Source organism: Caloenas nicobarica, chromosome 4 (genome assembly GCF_036013445.1).
Source record: "Caloenas nicobarica isolate bCalNic1 chromosome 4, bCalNic1.hap1, whole genome shotgun sequence".
Taxonomy (NCBI): Eukaryota; Metazoa; Chordata; class Aves; order Columbiformes; family Columbidae; genus Caloenas; species Caloenas nicobarica.
The window spans coordinates 366,957-388,128 of NC_088248.1; the positions used below are offsets into that span (position 1 = coordinate 366,957).

At 49.9% G+C, this 21,172-nt stretch overlaps 2 protein-coding genes across 7 annotated transcripts in view; one reads left to right on the forward strand and one right to left on the reverse strand.

Annotated features, from left to right (window-relative positions):
- Nucleotides 1-1,207: 1,207 nt before the first annotated feature.
- GC (GC vitamin D binding protein) lies at nucleotides 1,208-8,127 on the forward strand. The gene is made up of 13 exons (XM_065634384.1): nucleotides 1,208-1,281; nucleotides 3,253-3,322; nucleotides 3,857-3,989; nucleotides 4,097-4,308; nucleotides 5,546-5,678; nucleotides 5,824-5,918; nucleotides 6,228-6,357; nucleotides 6,516-6,718; nucleotides 6,900-7,032; nucleotides 7,124-7,221; nucleotides 7,520-7,652; nucleotides 7,770-7,833; nucleotides 7,974-8,127. Exons 1-12 carry the CDS (start codon nucleotides 1,224-1,226, stop codon nucleotides 7,821-7,823), a joined length of 1,452 nt encoding a protein of 483 aa, XP_065490456.1. The 5' UTR covers nucleotides 1,208-1,223; the 3' UTR covers nucleotides 7,824-7,833; nucleotides 7,974-8,127.
- A 9,629-nt stretch (nucleotides 8,128-17,756) lies between these two features.
- Nucleotides 17,757-21,172, reverse strand: part of SLC4A4 (solute carrier family 4 member 4) — a 179,576-nt gene continuing 176,160 nt past the window's right edge. For all 6 annotated transcript variants that reach the window (XM_065634421.1, XM_065634420.1, XM_065634425.1 and 3 more), the window contains 3 exons: nucleotides 20,877-20,973; nucleotides 18,793-18,872; nucleotides 17,757-17,844 (listed from right to left, as the gene is read on the reverse strand). In XM_065634421.1, the coding sequence (XP_065490493.1) occupies nucleotides 18,829-18,872; nucleotides 20,877-20,973 (141 nt within the window). In that variant the 3' untranslated portion in view covers nucleotides 17,757-17,844; nucleotides 18,793-18,828. The remainder of the gene's footprint in view (nucleotides 17,845-18,792; nucleotides 18,873-20,876; nucleotides 20,974-21,172) is intronic.

Consider the following 21,172-nt stretch of genomic DNA (forward strand, 5'->3'; position numbering starts at 1 on the left):
CGGTGGGGGTTGCTCACCATGGAAAAGCACCTTTACTTGCAGTAAAAGGGAAAAAACCCACTCTCCCACATCTCTGGACACGCATTGGGTCCCAGTCATCCCTTTTTTTCATCCAGAGCCACCTCCAGACCACAACTATTGAAGGACTGCTCCCCAGAAACAGCCCTAGCACCGCCAGCTTGGGAGAGCAGCCCAAGACCAGCAGCAACCAGATACAACAGCACTTGCCCTAAACAGCTGCAAAACTCTCCATATGCTAACCTAGATTGAAAAAAAAAAAAAAAAAGATATTTGAGATTTGGTTGCTCTAGTCATGATCCTCGAGGCGGCACTGGTCTGTGCACCGGTCTGTCCACCCGTCTGTCCACCCACGTGAAGCCACTGGAGAGGAGTTGGTCGCTTCAGCAAACACCGCTAACCCAGGGCAGTACTTGCTGGGTATTTATTTTGCAGCAGACTCTGTATGTGATGCCCGTTGTCTGTCTTTCTAAGGCTGAATCAATAAGCTGCTGCTGACCCTGGTGGCTCTGTGGTCCTTTTTCCCCAAGCCCCAGCCTGGTATCTCACCAGCACCCACTGCCCCTCTTGCTGCAGGTCCCAGGGGGCTCCCAGAGATCCCCCATCAGCCTAATGAGGGGGAAAAAACCAATTTACACTCTCAGAAAACAACAAACCTTAGGGCACACATATGCTCGACACCTGGCCATGGGTCATTTCGGGTGGGAGTCACCCTGACCCTGCGCCGGTGCCACACGGTCACAGTGGAGAGGCTGTCCCCACCTAATCACCTGCCTGTGGCCACCCCAGGGGTGTTTGGTGTGCTTGCACCAAAACTGCACCCCAAAAGTGCCGCCTCCTCCCTCGCACAGGCTGTGAGGACCATTTCTCACCCAGCAGCACACGGTGTGACACCCGCGTGATGCACGGGGACGCTTCCCCCAGCCCACCTCCTCTTGCCGTTCACGTTAAACCCATCACAGGCAGAAAATCCCTGCCCGAGCTCCCAGTGCAACACGTTCCCATTTTGCCAGGTTAATGATTAAAATCAGGCTGATTTTGGAGGCTCTGGCACCCAGACCACGGCAGGCAGGACAAGGATGCTCGCCCTCTGCCCCGCTGCCGGGATTAATCATTCATCTGGCAATTGGCAGTCCCTTCATATAAATGCTGAGAGGGGTTGCCCAGCACCGTTTTTTGGAAGCAGGAGGGAAACCAGCCACACCATGAGAGCAGCTGTCACCCTGTTGCTGCTCCTTGCCACCGCGCACGCCGAGCACCGAGGTAAGGGCGTTTATTGCGGGTGTCCTCCCCAAGACCCCAATTCTGATAGATACAGCACCACACGGTATCACTAATTACTAAATGGGGCCCATGACACCACACATGTTAATGTCAGTAAACTCAAAAATGGGGTTTTCCACCCCACAGCTCTTTTTTTTTTTTTTCTCCATAGGAAGCCAAGTGAATGGCATGAATGGGGCTTTGCTGTCCCCTGGAGATGAGGGGTATGAGGTTGGGGTCTGTCAGCTCTGAGTCATCCCATGGGGGTTCAGTGGCCTCCCCACTCCTCAGCCCACTGCCGAATTGCTGGGCAGGAATGAGAAGTGGAAAGGTGGAGGTGTGGGGTGACGTTTCGGTACCTGGGACATCCCTTTCTGGTGATGCTGGAGGAGCTGGGAGGGGAAGAGTCTGGACTGTGGTTGGGGGTGGAGAGACAAGAGGATGGTATGGCAGGGCCTCACTTATTACATTTTCAAGGGAAAATGAGATTTTCTGACCTCCTTCACAAGCACTATCCCACTGTAAAACCACCCCTCATCTAAAAACCATGTTCTGTGCAACCTCTCGTGTCCCTCACAGCCCCACAGAGAATCCTCCACCTGCCAAAAAAACCTCTCAAACTTATTTCTCCCATACTGCTTTATGAAAATGAAAAGACATGCAACATGGTGGCACTTAAAGCAGGACCAACAGGCACTGGTCCTCTGAGGAAAACAAATTACCTTTTACCGCAGCTTCCCCTTTTTCCCTGGTACAACTCGCCTTGCAGAAGCCCCTTTATTCTTTCTTTCCCATCAAAGCTATCATAGAATCATAGAATAGTTTGGGTTGGAAGAGACCTTCGGAGGTCACCCAGTCCTGCCCCTGCCCTGAGCAGGGACATCTTCCACCAGATCAGTTTGCTCAGGGGCCCGTCCCAGAAGCAATGTGACCTTTGGCTGGCGTGGCAGTGTATAACCCCTCAGTTTTGGGAAATGACCCTGTTCCACAATGTGATACCAGTAAATACTGGTATCAGCATCTACACTGCCTGTACCAAAGTCTAACTAATGTGGTCTGTAGCAAAAATAAATAGTATTTTCCCTGGGATGAAAGAGTCACTGGGGATGCCCTGAGCACCACAGTCACATCTCCAGACCTCCCAGCCTTTACAGTCCGCAAACTCCCCCAGAAAAACCAACAGTGTTTGTTTTGAACACACAGAAACATCCATTTGGACAATGGGGGAAAGCACCTAATGTTTTTTACCTGTAGCCATAGGGGTTTTTTTCCCCTCTGCGCCCTTGCTTTGGCTGCGGAGCTGGAGCAGCAGCTTGGGTACCAGAGATGCTTCTCCAACAGCAGCAGCGCAGCAGCAGGGTCTGCTGGTTTGCAGCACAGCACCAGCACTTCCCCGGGGACTGCGACGAGTCTGACCTGAGAAAAGAAGCCACTGCATTAAAAAACAAAAAAAAAACCAATGACAACAACAAAAAAGCAGCTCTCCAGTGAATAAAGCAAGAGTCTGTCGGCATTTCAACCGTGGCTTACGGTGGTGTTGCGTCCCTTATTCCCACACTGCTGCTGCCCAGGAAAGAAGTGGAAAGCGAGAGCAAAATAGGGGACAAGTGAGAACAGGCTGTTCCATAAATGATCATTTTCCCTGGCAAAAAGAGAAAGAGTTAAGTTATTTTCCACAGTAGACTCAATTAAGGAAAGCAGTGCCAGTTTAGTGGCTTTTGTTGGGTTGCCATCTTCCTACTCCATTTTCCTACCCCTTCTAATAGCCTTCCCCAACCTGAACCAGCCTGAGCTGTAACACTGGGAAAACAAATTTGCTTTCCTGGGAAACAGGGAAAAGCCAGCAGGTGTGGGGAGACCCAGGCACAATGTCCCCAACCGCAGCCCCAGCTCCCCGGCCACCACCAGCTGCACCCGAGTGAGCCAAGTCACAAATCCTGCTGCCAAATCCTCCTTTTTCTGCTCTTACAGGTAGGGCTTATGTCCGGGACAAAGTCTGCCAGGAGTTCAAGACCCTGGGGAAGGACGAATTCCGAACCCTGTAGGTACCTCCTGCTGTATTTGCCTTCCCAGGACGCTCTGTACAAAAGTCAAGACCAAAAAAAAGTAAATAAAAATTATCTTAAAAAGGGGAAGATTTATTCACTCCCTGTAAATGAGGACTCCAAGTGCTCTTAACAGGCCTGCCTACAGGAGGAAAGTTTGCTTTCTGGTTGGAGTCCTCAAAACCAATTAGGTGCCTAAATAATTAGAAACCGTAACAGAGCTGGTGCCCCTCGGGAAGGGCAGCCCCCAGCCGAGACCCACGCCGGGGCTTTCCTGGCTGCGTTTTCCAAGGAACATGCTGCTATTTCTCGCAGCTGCTCCTCTCCAGCTGATGGCGTTAAACCTCGTTTTAACAGAACAATGCTGCGGTGTGATTTTCGTTTTGAGAGAGCAACTTGATCTGGTCAAAGATGTCCCTGCTCATGGCAGGGGGGTTGGACTAGATGAGCTCTGGAAATCCCTTCCAACCCAAACTATTCTGTGATTCTACAATTCCCCGGGCTCATTGCCTCCTTGCTCCCACTCCCAGGACCATCATTGCCAACAGCAGGAAATTCTCCAATGCCACCTTCGAGGAGATCAACCACCTCGTCCGTGAAATCGTCTCTCTGGCCGAAACCTGCTGCGCCGAAGGCACCGACCCCTCCTGCTACGATGCTGGGGTGAGGCTGATCCAAACCGGGCATTGCCCCCCAAAACCAAGGCGGGGAGGGGACACGCACATGGCACGCCCCCCCGGCATGTAACCTCCTTCCCTTCTTCCCCACAGTCCTCGGCTCTGTCAGCCAAATCCTGCAGCAGCCGGTCGCCCTTCCCGGCCCACCCTGGCACGGCCGAATGCTGCACCCACGAGGGGCTGGAGCAGAAGCTGTGCCTGGCCGCCCTGCGGCACCCGCCCCAGCCCGTGCCCAGATACCTCCAGCCCTCCAACGAGGAGATCTGCCAGGCCTTCAAGAAGGACCCCAAGGACTTTGCGGACAGGTAAGCCAGGCTGGGGACAGCACTCGGTGCCGCTGATAATGCTGGGTCCAGTTCTGGGCTCCCCAGTTTAAGAAGGACAAGGAATTACTGGAGGGAGCCCAGCGATGGGCTACAAGGATGCTGAGGGGTCTGGAGCATCTTTCTTATGAGGAGAGACCGAGAGAGCTGGGGCTGTTCAGCTGGAGAAGAGAAGCTGAGAGGGATCTGATCAGTGGTTATAAATATCTCGAGGGTGGGTGTCAAGAGGACGGACCAGACTCTGTTCAGTGGTGCCCCATGACAGGATGAGGGGCAACGGGCACAGACCGAAACACAGGAGGTTTCCAAGGAGAAACTTCTTTACTTTGAGGGTGCCAGAGCCTGGCCCAGGCTGCCCAGAGCAGGTGTGGAGTCTCCTTCTCTGAGACATTCAAACCCCCTGGACCGACCTGTGTGACCTGCTCTGGTGACCCTGCGTGAGCAGGGGGTTGGACTGGATGGTCTCCAGAGGTCCCTTCCCACGCCAACCTCTCTGTGATTCTGTGATAACACCGTGTCAAGCCTGGGTGCGTGCCGGCGCTGGCCGGTGTCTGGGTACCCACCGAGCGAACCTCTCCCGCACAGCGGCAATCACTGCCGCGGCTCTTGGCACCCACGGGCAACTCAGTTGTGGAGCTACCAGTGCATTGGAATGAAAGGTGGGGATATCCTGCATTTGCACAGGTCCTGAGGACAGGATTTTACCAAATCACAGAATCATCACTTTGGTTGGAAGAGACCCTCAAGATCATCAAGTCCAACCATTACCTCAACAGTGGCACTAAGCCATGTCACCAAGCACCACATCTACAAGTCTGTTCAACCCCTCCAGAGATGGTGACTCCACCACTGTGCTGGGCAGCCTGTTCCAATGCCCCACAGCCCTTTCTGCGAAGAATTTTTTCCTAATATCCAATCTAAATCTCCTCTGGTACAACTTGAGGCCATTTCCTCTCGTCCCATCGCTTGTTACATGGCAGAAAAGACCAAGCCCCTCCATGCTATAACCTCTTTTCAGACAGTTGTAGAGGGCAAAAAGGGACAGGCGGTGCTGTCAGTCCACTCCATGGCTTGATGCACTGAGCTGACAGCACAGGGAGACGCCTGGAGAGGGCTCACATCCCCAGCACAGCCCTGACACCTCCCCAAACCCCACATCTCCTGCACCCCGGCACCTAGTCCAGCAGCACCGGCTCTCACCAACCGACCTCTGCTGCAGGTTCCTGCACGAATACGCCAGCAGCTACAGCCAGGCACCCCTGCCCGTGCTCCTGGGCTCCACCAGGACCTTCCTCTCCATGGTCTCCACCTGCTGCATCTCCCCCGCGCCCACCGTCTGCTTCCTGAAGGAGGTGAGGTCCCTCGGAGTCACCGGGCTCGTCCCTGTCTTCACTCTGTGCGGAGCAGGGTGAGCAGCACACCGATGGCTCCGTGAGAGGTGGGGGCAAAAGGCTTGCATTTCCCTGGGAGGACACCTCCGTCTTCCTTCTGTGGCAGAAACTGGAGAGGAAAAACCTTTCCCTCCTCACCCTGATGTCAAACCGGGTTTGCTCCCGCTTCACGGCGTACGGGAAGGACAAAGTCACCTTCAGGTAAAAGGGGGAAATGGCCTTTTCTCTCCTTTAACATGGCTCAGGCTGGCAGATCTTTCCTATTTCAAGCTGTGGATGCATCTCACAGGCAGCATTCACAAAGCCAATTTTTAACTAAGATGTAAAACCAAGCTGGCTGTAGCATCCCATAGGAATTCTCTGCATACAGCAGAGATACAAAGCCAGTCCTGTGAGTCCCCATCGCCTCCCTCCTGCACGGCTACCTGTCAAAATCCCCGCTGGGACCTGGTAATAGGGCAAGGGAGGACCTGAGCTCCCAGAGCCCTTGTACACTGTGTGCCTGCCCAGCTACCTGGCCATGCTTGCGCAGAAGACGCCCGGTGCTTCATTTGAGGACCTCTTCCCTCTGGCAGAAGACGCTGCTGAGGTGTTTTCCCAGTGCTGCGACTCGGTGGCTGAGGACTGCATGCAGAAGAAGGTAGGAGAGCCAGGAGCCAACCCCAAAGAGCACCTCCAGGGTCACAGCAGGGGCATAGGAAGCAAATCCTATCCTGGAGAGGGGGTGGCAGGACCCTCAGTCCTCTGAAAAAGGGTCCACAGCCTCACTCCATGCGCCCTCTCCTTCCCTTTCCGCAGTTATCAGAGCACACCACCAAAATCTGCAGCGCGCTGTCAGCCCGAGACGAGAGACTGGCCAACTGCTGCCAGGGGAAAAACATCATCAACAACTACTTCTGCATCTCTGCCTTGCAACCCGCACTCCCCTCCAGGCTGCCAGAGGCGTCGAAGCCGACGAACAAGCAGTTGTGTGGGGAGGACGGGGCCCTCCATGTCAAGAGGTAAGACCCCCAGCGGTACTGCTGCGGCTGGTGTGCTCCCCTGGTCTCAGTTATCTGGTTTGATTATTAGAAAAATTATTATAATTATTATATTATTATGATATATTATATATTATAGTGATAATTACAATAATTATTCTAAAAACTTGTACGGTGACTCGTTTTCCCCGCTCTACCCCAGGTACCTGTTCGAGCTGGGGCGGAGGCACACCAGCGTCCCCGACATCTTCCTCGGCAAGCTGTACGACGCCGCCGGAAAGGTCATCAGGGAGTGCTGCTCTGCCAAGGATGTCCCTGCCTGCCTCGACAGCAAGGTGACCAGCTCTCCCCCGCCAGCCCTGTATCCCACAAAACCCTCTGCAGAGGTTTTGTCCATGGTTAGAGACATCTTCCTCTGCCACGCAGCGTCAGCAGATGGATGGAGAGCTGCCATCCTTCCTGGAAAAGGCCAACCAGCTCTGCGGGCAGTACGACAAGCTAAACTTCCTCGACTTCAAGAAGAAGTAAGACTTTTCCCCCCAAAACTGCCCATCTATGGCTGTGCATTGGCAATCCAAATTTAGCCAACACAAGGGATACGCAAACAGAGCATCTGCTGGGAGAGATGCAGAGTCGCCCACTGACGGTTTTAAGCAAGGTCTCCCTTGAAGCCTAAATAGCAGCAAAGTACAGGGAAACACATAACGAATCCCTTGCGTGGTGCCCAGCCTTGCTCGCATGTGTGATTCCCCCCCTCAAAACATGGCCTGGGGATTTCATGGCCATGGGTCCCCCGTAAAACCCACCGGCCCCACACTGCAGGCTGCGGGAGAGCTTGATGCGGACGATGCCAGATGCCAGCCCTGAGCAGCTGGGGCTGCTGGCAGAGCAGCGAGCTGAATTCGCCTCCACCTGCTGCCCCGCCACCTCGCCCCCCCTCTACTGTGCCTCCAAGGTAAAGCCCCAGCCTCCCCGTGCCGTGCCACGCTGTGCCAGTGGCAAACCCGTGCCCGTGGCAAACCCGTGCCCGTGGCAAACCCGTGCCCCTCGGCTCCTTCCCCCTCTTTTGCAGGTGAGCACGGCGCTGGGCAACGCGTGCGAGGGCGGCTCCTGCCTGCTGGTCTGAGCGCCCAGAGGTGAGTGGCTGGGGCGAGCAGCCTGGCACGGCGGGAGTGGGGAGCGCTCCCCCAGCTGTGCGGGGATGGAGGGGGCGGTTAGGGGGCTGGGGGAAAGGGTCCCGGCCATCCGCCCGGGCTGAGCTCTGCAGGGCACGCAGGGAAGCGGGACGTCCAAAGGGAGCACCGAGGGCACGCCTGGCAGACGGCTGCTTTGCCTCGCACCAGGAGAGGAAGGTGCCACCGAGCCTGCGGCTCCCGCCTGCCCACCGGCAACAGCGCCCATGTATTCCTGCAGCTGCAATAAAGACTTAAACAAGCGCCCCGGCTGCTGCTGGAAAGGGTTTTTGCTTCATCTCACTGGGGCAAGGTGGGGAGGATGGAGGGCGACAAGCATGGGGCTGAGGCATCCCTGGGGTTGGCTGGGAGGGGGCACAGCCCCGGCTCTGCAGGCAGGATGAGGAGGTGCCAGCGCTCATCCTGGGAGCTGTCTGAAAAACTAACCAAAAAAACCCCAAACCACTCATCAAGTGCCCACGAAGAGGGTGCTCTCTGCGGGTACTTGGATATTCACCCGAGGGGGGACCTCTGGGCACCTGTGTGACAGCAGAGCAGCCCCAACTTCACTGCCCCCGCCCCAAACCCAGCGCCCCTGCCAGTGCGGAACCCCCGCAGCCTTCCCGTGTGCCCAGGGCGCGGGCGAGCTGAGCCCCGCCAAGCGCCCGCCGCGTTTTGGGGTGCACAGGAGAGGCACCCAGCCAGCCGCCCCAAGCACCCAAGGACGATGTTCAGCAGATGGCGCCTGTTCCCCTGGAAAGTGACAGAAAAATCTCCCAAGCTCAAATTTTGCAGTTTTCGCCACCAAAACCGTGGTATTAGAAAGGGATGCTGAAGCCACTCTGACTTTTTCCGCTATCAGCTTATGTGGTACCAGGCAAAGCAAAGCCTCCCCAGAGACTCCCAGCCTGGGCAACTCCAGCAAAGACAAACCAGAAATTAAAACAGTTGGCACTCTAGCAAGAAAACCCAGATGATCCGAAGCGATGGTCAAAGGAAATTATTGTACAGAAAGCATCCGAATTCAGATCTGCTCCCAAAAACAATACATGAAATAAACGGATACAGAAGGCACAATTATCTTACCAACAGGGCAGAGGGACTCCCTCCGAAAGTGGAAACTCCGCAAGAGGTGGAGGAATAATGGGTAGAATTGGGGTGAACTGATGTAAAACTAATCAAGAACCCGGAGTAATGACTTTGCAGTCAGGAGTCACCACGGCCGCCAGACCCAGCCTGGGAAGCAGTTCCAAGGGGGACAATGCTCCTCTGCCAGGAGCACCACGGCTACCAAGGGGCACGACCACCGCTCATTACCCGCAAGTAACTGCTCTTGGGCATCGAGGGGATGCTCCCAGCGATAACCACCCACCCAGGGGTGCTGGTTGCTTATCTTATCATCTCGTGGAAGGGCTGGGTTGGGACAAGCAGGAAATTTAAAAAAAAAACAAACGTAGGATAAAGCAAACTTAAATTTCACCCCACGCAATACTTTCTGTCACAAAGCAATGAAAAACCACCTCTCACGGCACAGCTGCTCCCAGCATGCACACAGGCTGGTTTCCTTCAGAAATTTTGCACCAATTGCGAAGAATACATCAACCACCTTACGCAACATGCCGTATTTCAGAGGCAGGTCTGGGTGGCCTCGTGCTTTGTTTATCCGCAGCCACACCAAGCTGCCCCAGGCCCACCCCAGCATCTAGGCTAAAGCCTCACGTCTCACATCAAGGCGGCTTTGCCCCTATTTCCTTCTCCTAATGTGTCCGTCCTGGCACAAGCCCGCATGGCTAAAACCTTCTCTATTTGATGTTTGAGCGGAAATATCTTTCAAATTAAGAAAATTAATCTATGTAAGCTTGAACGGGGTACATGCTGAAAATAAGCAGCAACGCCACATTCACTTTGGTTACTCTGTGTACCGGAGAGCATCAGTAGCCTCCAGGTCTGTGCTCGTTTTCCCCACAATGGGAGACACAGGGTGGGTTTGCCTGGCTTTGCTCTGAAGGACGCGGGGCTGGCACCGGGGTGCGGGCAGGCCGGTCACCGCTCGTCCCCCGCCAGAGGCCCCTGGCAGCTGCGGCACCGGCAGCCTCATCTCTGCAAAGAGCCTCTGCTCTGAGGTGGCAGAAATCCTTAAAACCCTGAGAAAGGTAGACATGGAGTGCTTTCTCCACCCTCTCTCTGGCCATGGTTATCTTTGCTAATAAAATTTATCTAAGGACAGTTCAAGCCCTGTGCTTTGGGGTCCCTGAGACCCCAGAACCCCACTAGAAATATCGCAGGGCCACGCTCGGATGCAGACTGCATTTTGAAGTGGAAAAATAAGATATCTTCTATTTTTTGAGCAAGGAGTGTGTTACTGGGCAAGAGAAGTTCTTCTGCTTCAGCATCCAGGTGTGAAACACGCTTTGCAAGTACAGCATCCTACAGCGAATGTCACTAACCTGCGCCTTCACGCTGTGACGCCCTAACAGCAAAAACCAGACACTGAGACAGCGACTCGACCTCCCGCCATCATGGCATGGCATGCTTTTTGTATTTATTTTCCAAAATAATTAAAACCTGGTTGTTTGTTTGGTTTTGTAATTTCAGTTGTGGTGATAGACCTGCATCTCATTCACACACCTCACATGGCCAGCAAATTCTCCCTTGTTCATGGATATATACATAGATGTGTTTCTATTTCAGCTTCTTGCTCCTGGTGGTGCCCACGACAGCAGCTCTTGGCTTAAGGTCCCCGGCACCAGCCATGGCCGCCCCCACGGCCGCGGGTCCGGCTGGGCAGAGGTCTGTCCCACCGCCCCCAACAAGCGCCCGAGTCTCCACCACCCACCGAGTCTCTGAGCTTTCACTCCCTTCCAGCGGCACCTCCACATCTGTCAAATTCAGGATGCGACCTTCTGCGTTTCCAAGAAAAAGCGGAGAAACACGATGAAACAAGCCCAGAACGTCTCCTCTGCCTTGAGCCCGTTTCTAGGAAACGTGTCCATATAAAAAAAAAAAAAAAGTGCTATGTATTATCATTGCAGCTTTTGGGGTGAGAAGTGCGCGCTGCTGTACCCCAAGGGTATTTCCTAATTCTGAAAGCCTCAGCGCGCTGGCAGAGAGCGGAAAGGCAAGGCCACGCTCTCCCTGGAGCAGCCTGTGTCACCGATCCCTTACAGCTCATGGCACAAAACTCCTGGCAAGGGATTTGCTCTGCACACAAAGTATTTTTTGGAGTTTGGAGTAGGCATCACTTTCTGCTGCGATGTCCCATCCTTCTGGCTTGTGGGAGCTTAACAAAGAATTAAGTCTTGTCAGTAATTAGAAGGTGAAGTCAAAGGGCATAATTTTGTTTAGATGTTTGCTACTGTCTCGCCTGAGAGCATCCCTGCCCAAGCCCTGCATCCCGAACCAAGCAGGGAAAGCACAGCTAAAATAGAGGAAAAAACAAACCAAACCCAACCCCTGGCTTATCTTCTGGGACCACGAGCAGCCTCAACATGCACAAAACACTGGGACAGAAATGCCTCGTGTCAGTCCATATGTTGGTCCAGTGGACAGGTGGGGCATTTTTTCCCCAGCCAAGGGCACTTGGGACAGGGCTGACCTGCAGAAACCCACCCACCCTTGATGACTCTAAAAGCCCGTGAGAAAATGCTGCCGACCTTGGCACAAGGCTTGGGGCAGTAACACACATGCTCTGCCCTCCGCCTTTATTGGCATTGGTGTTTGGGCTCCCGTTACCCTTAATTATGTATGGGAAAACCTAATTCTGCCGCACCTTTCCCCCTGCCAACTAATTAGACAAGTGATCACACCGCGCCATTAAAGACATTGCATCCATTATTAAGGATCTCATTTTAGAAATTGGCCACTTCTCCGAAATACCCCCGGGACCCTCCCCACAGAGCCATCAGCTCTTTCCATCCCAGGCCGGTGCAGAGGACACGTCCCACCGGCTTTGCACCAGAAGCTTGCCTGGGAGCTTCCACCTTTTTAAAGGGAAAGGAGGAGCTACACATCACACCACACCAGCAAAGGAAAAACAAAATAAAAATCAGGAAATCCCCCAAGGTCCTGCCAGCAAGGGCTCCGGGAGGCACTGGCATCACGCGAGGCAAACGCGCCCACGACGGCAAAGCCTCCGTGACCGTCAGTGCTTACGCAGGGGCTAGTGGGACCTCACAGGGACAAACCAAAACAACATTTTCTATTAAAACTGGTTGGCTTCTGAGAAAGCCTGGGCTGGCCAGTGCAGCTGCCAGGGCACGGGGCTGCTGGCAGCCCTGCTGCCGCACAACCCGCGGGCAGGGACTCGGACAGCAAAGCACCCCCGAGACGTTCCCGTCCAGCCCTCTGCAACCCGGCCAGAAACCGCTGCCATTTTTCACTCTCCACTGCACTGTGGTTTATTCTTTTTGTGCTTTTTGTTTGTTTGGGGTTTGTTTTTTTTCTTCCATGTGTTTATCGGGTTTCCCTCCTCTTGCCCTGTGTTGCCACAGCCACTGTGCACGGCCAAGGGCACGGGCTGGTTTTGCCTCCTGAGTTTTTCTCTCAGCAGCTCTAACTCATTTCCTCATTTCGAAACATTTGGAAGAATAAGCAAAGTCCCACCTATCTGCTGATCACCAAACATGAGGATGCAAACCAGCCTGGCAAACCTCACCCCCCACCTTTCTGCGCGGCACCTTGTGGAGTCAAAGACAGCAGTGAGGACGGAGCAGGCAATGCAACAAAACCAGATAAATCTCCCCTCCAACTCCAAAAACTTCTACAAGGCAGATATTGTCCCCCACCACAGCTGTCTCAAGCTGCAAAATGGCTCTTCACACTAATTGCAGAGCTGTTGCAGCAATAATTAAGCAGCAACATTGCAGGTGCAACAGCACAGTGGGAGCAACACTGGTAATAGTTTCCGACCAGGGAAAAGCTGCTATGGGAAAGGTGTCCCATAAATTGCTCCGGACACTAAACTCACCTAATAGAACAGTTCCTGGCATTTACCTTTCTGATAACGACAGTCCGTCCGAGGGGCTCCCAGGGTCCTGCAAGGATGAAAGTGCATAAGCGTTAATTAATTGACAAGCAGCAGGATAGGGTTTCCTAAAAATTGGAAAAAACTCCCAAATGCTGCCAGTGCTTGCCTGTGGACCACACACGGCATTTTCTACCTCCCTGCTAGGCACCCAACACCTGGGCAAGGGACTTATTTCTGGAGAACATGGTAACCAAGTACAGAAATGAGTAAGCTGACCAACTTCTATCCTTTTTTTTTTTTTAAATCAATAACTAAATCCATACAAACATTTTTAAAAGGCTGAAAGTGTTACTTTTGTCTGCTCTCCGTGCTGCCACCCAGGAGAACCGCTGGGCTGTTTGCTTTCCCAGGGACTCACCTCCCCAGCCCTTAACACCACGGTTTGCTCTTTCGGGCCACCTGTACCTGCTACCCACTTTAAGTACCCAAAAACCAGCAAGCAGCCAGGCTCATACCTTTATTTTTCTTCTGTACCATGTGCAATGTGTTCCCAAAAGGAGCAGCAAGGATTTTCCTCCACACTTGACACTCAAAGCTCAGCAGAGCCTCCCAGCCAGGCAGGGTGTGGGAGCAATTTAAGAGGGAGAGGAGCTGCTCACAGGTGATTTTCATGCCACCCAGCTCAAGCCCTGGGGCTTCAGCAGGTGCAACAGGTTAAGTAATTTCCACAGGTGACAATCCTGTTACCCTGGCCAAGAAGTAGCTACTCAAAAGGCAGCAGAGTCCCCAAAATGCCTGGTCTGAGCATCACCCACAAGACACTGTCCACTGTGACACGACGGGAAAGCCTTGGACAATAAACGGCTTTTGCTCTCGGAGTGCAGAGCTTGGTGCTGCCTCCACCGAGCCTGCCCGGCGGGACAGGTGAGGGCGGCCACGGGGAAAGGGCTCTGGAGACCCGCAGCTGGTTCCAGCGCTGCCATCGCAACCGCGGGACACGACCCTTATTCCTCGCCAAAAAGTTAGCTCGAAATAACCCATTTCTGTCACTGGGATGGCTTGCCCACCTTTATTTGTGAACGATTGTACTTCGCTCCCCCAAAAGCTTCAATATCTTACCTCAGGAGAAGGTACTTCTACTATGAAAACTCACCTTTCTAGCCACACATCTCATTGAGCTCTCTAAACACTTTCCCTACGTGTATTCACGGGAGCTGCCAAGCATCTTCCCTTGGAACTGGCAATTAGACAACAGTGATACAGAATCTTAATCCAAACAAGACTAACAAGGGAAAACAACCACACAAACTCTCCCATAAATGCATAAAGTTACTTTATTTTCAGTATACATTTAATTTTGAAAAATAGAAATGCTAAAATATCTCATCATCTTCATCTTTTGATTCCATAAAAGTCACAATAGAAAGCTCCATAAAACTGTAAAATACTATAATGTTATAAGGAATTTCATGTTTTATATTACTGGAAAAAAAATCATTTTAATATATTGAAATGTTTCTGCTTTTTTTTCCTTTTTGTTCCACCATCTTGATCCACTTCATTTTATACTATTTTTTTTATTCTTTCCTCCAAAGCAAATAGAGAATTAAGAGAATTAAAAACAATGATAAAACTATCAGAAAGTGCGTGTTGATTAAAAAAAAGTAATGAATGCAAAGATGTCTCGGCCACAATGACAAATAAGTGGGGGCTACAGAGGCGGAGTCGCCACGCTCCTGGGCTGGGACAAACTGGCTGCAGCTCCGCGGCTTTCAGCGGTGATGCTGGGGCATCACCCTGGTCTTTCGTTCTGCTCTGCAAAGTTCATTTCTTTACACCTTCTCCTGATTTCAGAGTCCACACATATTCCCAGAAGTGCCTGCCCCCAAAATACCCAATTCTGGTTCAAAATAAGTGTGAGTTTTCTCATCAAAGGTCTAAGTGCAGTGAAACTCTCCTTGAGGTGACTTCAGCCCCTTCTCCCTGCCCGCTCTCTCCTGATGCCAGCAGAGATCCTGCTTAAGATCTTTGCGTTGTCTGGGGCTTTTTTGTAACTTTAAAGGAAAAAACAAAAAAGGAGACACAACCACCAATGAAGCACTATTGTCAGGTGCCAGGAAAGGAAAAAATTCCAGCTCCTATCCCCAGCGTTCTGCGTTTCTCCATGGAAAGCTACCGAAATCTTTGTCCTGTCCCTTAAGCAACACTACCCTCTGTACCACAGCTCACTCAGGTTAAAATGAAAAAAAATAAAGAGAGAAAGATCTAGATCAGCAGTCAATACATTTCAAGTACGTTTACCATGGCTGGAAAGTGGAAGACCCCGTTTTTGTGGAGACGAATCAGCAGGTGACGGCGCATGGGAAGCTGCGCGCGGCTGCAGGACCCTGTCCCCGGGCCCCGGGCAGCTCCGGCCGGCGCTCCCGCGGAACAGCTCGTTCTCCCCGTTCATCTCTGTGACCTCTCCTTTGTCAGTTATTTGGATTCCTACAAATAGACGGTCACGGCAAAACATTAAAGGCTCTCGTGTACTCCCTAGGTGACGCGCGAGTTCGTTTCCCTTTGGTAGTCAGGGACTGATGTTCACCGAGGAATGGAAACCCTTTACGTTGGCATTGCACTTCCCAGGCCATCCGTCCTCCAGCTCGCAGACGGGATCACAGAGCGTTTTCTGGTCATTTCTCATGCCGTCTCACCCTTTCCCAAGCGGGTTAGGGCCGTGTTCCTGGGACGCCGATCCTCGAGGGCAGCAGAGGGGCGAAGCCGCGCTCGCTCCGGTGCCCGTCACCGCGCCACGTTCATACTTTCAGTCCACGCACATTTTTTGTATGCAGAGATTGAGATCCCTCGGTAATGAGTCACTGGGGAATGTAGGGACGTGTGTGCACGTGTGAGTGCTGTGTAGGTGCCTCTTCAACTCCGTCTTTACGCAGCAGTGACCGCTTGCAGGAGATGACCTAAAACTATCGCGGTTCCTATTGGCTCATCTTTAAACCTACGCACTGTAGTGAAAGTGGCCAGGAGCTTCTACAGCACGCCAGGGAACGAAAATAATAACCTGTTCTGCAGCTCCAATTGCTGATAGGGCTGTTACTAGTGAGTAGATGCTGAATTTGGCATATAAGGTCTCAGCACCATCAGGAAATTCTGTTTTCTTAATCAACACAGACTTTGGTTTTGCAACAACAAAAGCAGCGGCAAGGTGCCAGTGTTCCGGGGGGAGATTTTTCCCCATTGGGGAATTAGCCCTTACAGCTGGATTTTATTTTTTTCCTCCCTCTTTTTTTCTGATGAAGCCTTTATAGTGTTTTACACGTAATCCTCATGCTTCACCAAAGCAATGTCTTAGTGAAGCCCAGTTTCCCAGATGCATGTTTGTATGCACAGACAAGTACGTAATGTGTACATGCTGCAGAGAGAAAAATCACGTCTCACAGGGTGAGTTTTGCTCATCTGGTATAAAACCAAAAGCCTGTGCGTGACCATGCCCAGCCTGCTTGGTACTGACCTTGCACAGACGACAGGTCTAGTGCCGAGCATTCAAGATTTAGGGTAAATTCTGTAGATGATGGTAAAGAGATCTGGGATGCTGGAGGATGCAGATTTTTACGAGCCTCACCAGTCTGAGCGCCAGGATGACCATCCTGAGAGGCCACCCCCGGCTTTCTCCTCAATCGGGCTGTCGTGTGCCTGAACTGCACACGGGGTCTTCTCACGGCTACACACACACAGACGTGCACACACGGATGTGTCAAAAGAAAGAATTCTAACTATACCACGTAGCAAATCAATGTGAATACAATCAGCATCTGTCCACTGACATCCTTAGCCGGTCAGTGCTTTGCTCACCACCATTACATTTAAGACTCTTCCTAGATCGCAAGAGATTTAAGTTACAATCTGTCTCCTTCATAGCAAAGCTAGATTATTTATAAAAACACCAAAACAAAGCCAACAAAAAACAAACGTCCATAACCCTAAGGAAAACAGACGCTTCAGAGCAGAAGGTGTTAATCAAAGTGATCCAGCCCTATGCCATGTCCTGGAGATTGTGGTGTGGTGGTGTTTGTTTTTTTGTTTTTATTTTTTTTTTTTCTTGTAAAAATCACATTATATATTGTACAATATATTTTTTACAGAAAGCCTGGCATCTAGAAATAAGAGGTAGAACTACTCATAACTATATGTTTCCTGCTGCAGGAAAAATTCATTTTTTCTTTACAGTAATTAAAAAAAAGGTTAAAAAAATTGACAAAAAAAAAGTTGTAGGTTAGGCCCCCATAATTTAAACAAAATAATCTAGGAAAATAACACTCTTCCATGTACCTGACAGATTAAGTCCATTAAAGTGTTTCTTTAAAAAAAATTGCATAGGAAAGGGACATTTCAAAACACATGCTACAACGATGGCAATAGTTTGTCTGTGCTGGGAGTGAAGTACCTTTTCCTTTTCCTTCTTGTGTTAACTACAAGTACAGGCTTTAAGAGCAAATTAGTAATAGCAGCACTTTCCAGCATCTTCGAGCAGTGTAAGAAAGACATAGAATTAGCCTGGACGTCAGTTTTGTTCTGCCAGACGACACAACAGACAAACAAAACACACACTGATTCACAACTACAGTGATGCCAGCTCCTCTGACATCTCCCACAGGTTCTACATTATATCCTCAGTACTTCTGCCCTCTGCTTGAAAATGAAAGAGAAGGGACAGAGAAGGCAAAAACGAGTCTTGGTCAGAGCGGAAAGATGGGGTGAGGCCGGGAAAGGGGAGATGAGGGGGTGTGAGGGTGAGGGAAGTGGGGGTGATGTCTCATTTACCTATGCAGGTGGGAAGCAGAGAGCATTTTAATATTTGGCTACTGACAAAAAAAAAATCCCAGAAAAGATTTAACAGACAGACAAATTACAAAGTAGTTTCTGTTCCCTTGCTCCTCCAGAAATAACCATTGTCTTCAGGCTCAAGTTCTATTCTAATTTGAGGCACAACTTTGACTGGAGTTCGTGGAGGGCTGTGAAGAAAAGGGAGACAAGGTGAGGGTGGGCACTGGCTCCAGCCTTCGTCGTGATTCCCAACACCGCTTGCCGTGCTCGTGGGAGTTCTGCTAGCCCAGCTTCCCAGGGAGCAATTCCCCACCAAAAATCTACAACCCAGAGAAAAACCACCAATCTCATTGACCGAGGTGCTCCAAGTATCCAGCACTTGTGCTTCACACCAAGCTGCAGCCACACTCCTTAACTGCCTTGGTAATACTCTGGTTATATCCATGGAGATGAATTTCATACACTCTCTAACACCTGGACATGTAGATACTTCCTGGACCTTTCAGAAGACTATTCCAGCCTAGATCCAGCTCCCGGCGCCGCGGGGTCCACGGTGGCCCCAAGGGGCTGAGCCGCAGCTGAGCTCTCACAAATTTTTAGTAAACTCTTCCTTGCTGCAATTTAAGGTCATTATTTACTCTGTTAACTACCACAGACATGGGAAATCAGATTACTTCCTTCTTGCAACACCCTGTTACATGACCCAAGGTAACTATAATAGCAATTTTCTCTTACTATCTCTTTTTTTCTTTTTAAAGGTTGAACAATCCCAATTAATTTGTTTTTCCCCTGTAGATGTGTTTTCTAGACTCATTACAGTTGTTCCACATCTTTCTTCTGGTTTACACCCCAAAAAAGACATCAATACTGCAGCTGGTGGAATACTCGAGTGTCCCGCAGGCTCTCCATACCCATCCCAAGGCCACGTTGGTGGTAAATTTGGGATGCCGCAACCCTCGGTCGGGAATTCTCTCTGAGTGCCTTAGAAGAGTTTCCCACAGGGGGACAGGAACTTTGCCCCATTGACTTTTGGTATACTGAGGGGTAGCTGAGATGCTTTTGAGGAATCATTACAAATTTTATATATAATTTATTATTAATTAAATTATTTATATATCTATTTTATGGGTTCTTACCTTGGCATGGCGTATGACTGAAGGAAAGGAATCGTATCAGCACGATGTATGGCGTTCAAGGAATGTTGGTGATTTTTCTCCTGTTGGGGAGGGAAGAAAGTCTTGTTGGTCACTGCCTGCAGCACTGATGGCATCTCAAGCCCAGCCTCCGTTTCCCCAGTAAATTCTGGTGTATCAAGCAACACTTTTTAATGCTGACTGCCTGTCAGATTAATTTCATAGCTTGTAAATAAAAAGACTAAATTTACGTCTCTCCTCTGAGATAAAAACCCTTGAACTGGCAACGGGACCAAAAAGACTCTTTTTCCCAAGACGTTCACCACCTTTAGGATACTTACCTTTCATTTACCTCTTTGGTGACCCTGTGCTCCTCACATCCCAACTCCTTGTGTGAAAACAGGCAGCTTGTTGCCTGTAATTGCTCACCCCTCCCAACCCAGCACAGGGGAGTGCACTTTCTGTTATCAGTCATAATAATCCTGCTCTTGGTACTGCTGAAGAAAAGCTCAGGACTGAAAAATGAATTTGGTGTTTGGATCGAAAAACAGTTGGCCTGGAGTCCACCTCTCTGCCTCAGCTGCTCAAGTGTTTGTCAAGCACTCAGGACATGCAAAATATGCTCAAGTACTGAACGGTAGTACTGTTATTATGAATTTACGTTAAATTGCAGAGCAGATTCCAGCTACTTTTTCTAGTAAAGGAGCCTGATTTCTTTTTTGCAATGTTTCTAAACAAAAGACAGCAAATCAATTTCTGAAATGTACAAATATGCCAACAAACTGCTGCTCAGCTCATGGGTGATTTACCCCGTGTTGTCTGAAAGGGCATTCCAACGGGTTTGTGGCACCAGAATTAACTTAATTTTTAATTATTCGGCCTTAGGGATGTTGAAAACTATGCACCTGACCATAAAATCCCATGTAACAGCATTTAGGATGTAATTTGTTTTTAGCACATCAGAGGATTTTCACACAAAAACGAGGAGGATTTGTTTGGTTATCTGAGGTTGACTTCACTCCTTTTCCTCATCAGTAAAACACTGAGAATATCTAAATAGTGAGGGAATCTCTTGTTTCTCTTCGGCTTTGTTTTATAACGCCAACCTCTAAGTGTTCCTTTATCTAAAAACCACAGAAAACAGCCTAGGATTGTCAAATGTATCTAAATACACCCAAAAGGCAAGAGACTTAAATGCCAGTACTTAAATGATAGTTTAGGGATCTAAACACCTGTGGTTTTAGGTCATATTCCTAAAAATTCTCAGCAGCAGCACTGCCACAGTACTAAATTAGCACTATCCCCTCCCATCTCACGACAACACAGCGTATTCATCTCCAGATGGAACCCACTGCTCACAGTATTTTAAAAAGTCAGCGCAAAAGCAAATAATTCAGGTCAATTGTTAATCCCAATTCCTCACTTAAAAGACTATAACACAAAAAGTGAAAACAACTGAAAATGAAGATTATAATCATCAATTATGGATATTAATGTTAAGAAATTAAAAAGAAACAGAATAGCACAAAAGCAAATCACCTAAGAAGGGAAATACGTTAATGGTCAACTGATCACTGCTTGTCAGCTTAATGTGTAATGCTGATTAATGACACACTTAATTACTCTTTAAAGCGCTGATTTTTGCAACTGCTTGGCACCTAAGGAAACAAACAGTAATGGGACAGCAATGCAGTTTAGACATGCTGCAAATCCAGAACACCAGGCTCAAAGGAAAAAAATAAACCAAAGCATCAGCGGAGTTAACACAAAATGGGAAAGGTCAGAAAGAGAGGAAGAGAAGGTGAGCAACCAGGAGACCTGTTAGTAGCTGGATAAAAGCGTTTAAGCTGGAGGCACCAGAAGGAACAACATACATTTTGTAACAAGCCAAGAAAAAAACCCACAAAACCATTATTTGTCATAAATCAGAAGCCTGGGAAATTAAAAGAGGAAAACAAGAACAAGAAAAAGTACTTCTCAAGTAATAGGAAAGCTTTTTTTTTAATCAATACTCTGAAAAAAAATATATATATATTTGTACTGTAAGTCAGAATCAAGCAGGCATGCAAGAGGTTAGTTCTACTCACTGTCGGCAGGTTTGCTATCACTTAGGAAAGGTTCCTGCTCCATGATGTCCATTGGTATTTTAATACTTGGGACTTTTTCTGGGTAGGGGCAGTCAGACTGTGAAAGAAACGTGCAAAAGGTCTTAGAATATGTTCACTGCTCTCTCTGTCTTATTGTTTCCTACAAATTCAAATTATCCTTTATTTAGTTTCTGTAGGAATGAGAAAAAGATTTTTTAAAAAAGCAAGCATTGTCCAGCTTAGTTGCCTGCAGATTTCCACTGGTTCCCCCCGTTTCCCCTCTTCCTTCACACTAC

What these genes read in the sequence shown, in the direction of transcription:
- GC (XM_065634384.1), top strand. Translation starts at nt 1,224, where the DNA reads ATGAGAGCAGCTGTCACCCTGTTGCTGCTCCTTGCCACCGCGCACGCC. An exon ending in GGGGCCCTCCATGTCAAGAG is followed by an intron (nt 6,719 to 6,899) that starts GTAAGACCCCCA and finishes GCTCTACCCCAG; the next exon opens with GTACCTGTTCGAGCTGGGGC. An exon ending in TTCCTCGACTTCAAGAAGAA is followed by an intron (nt 7,222 to 7,519) that starts GTAAGACTTTTC and finishes CCCACACTGCAG; the next exon opens with GCTGCGGGAGAGCTTGATGC.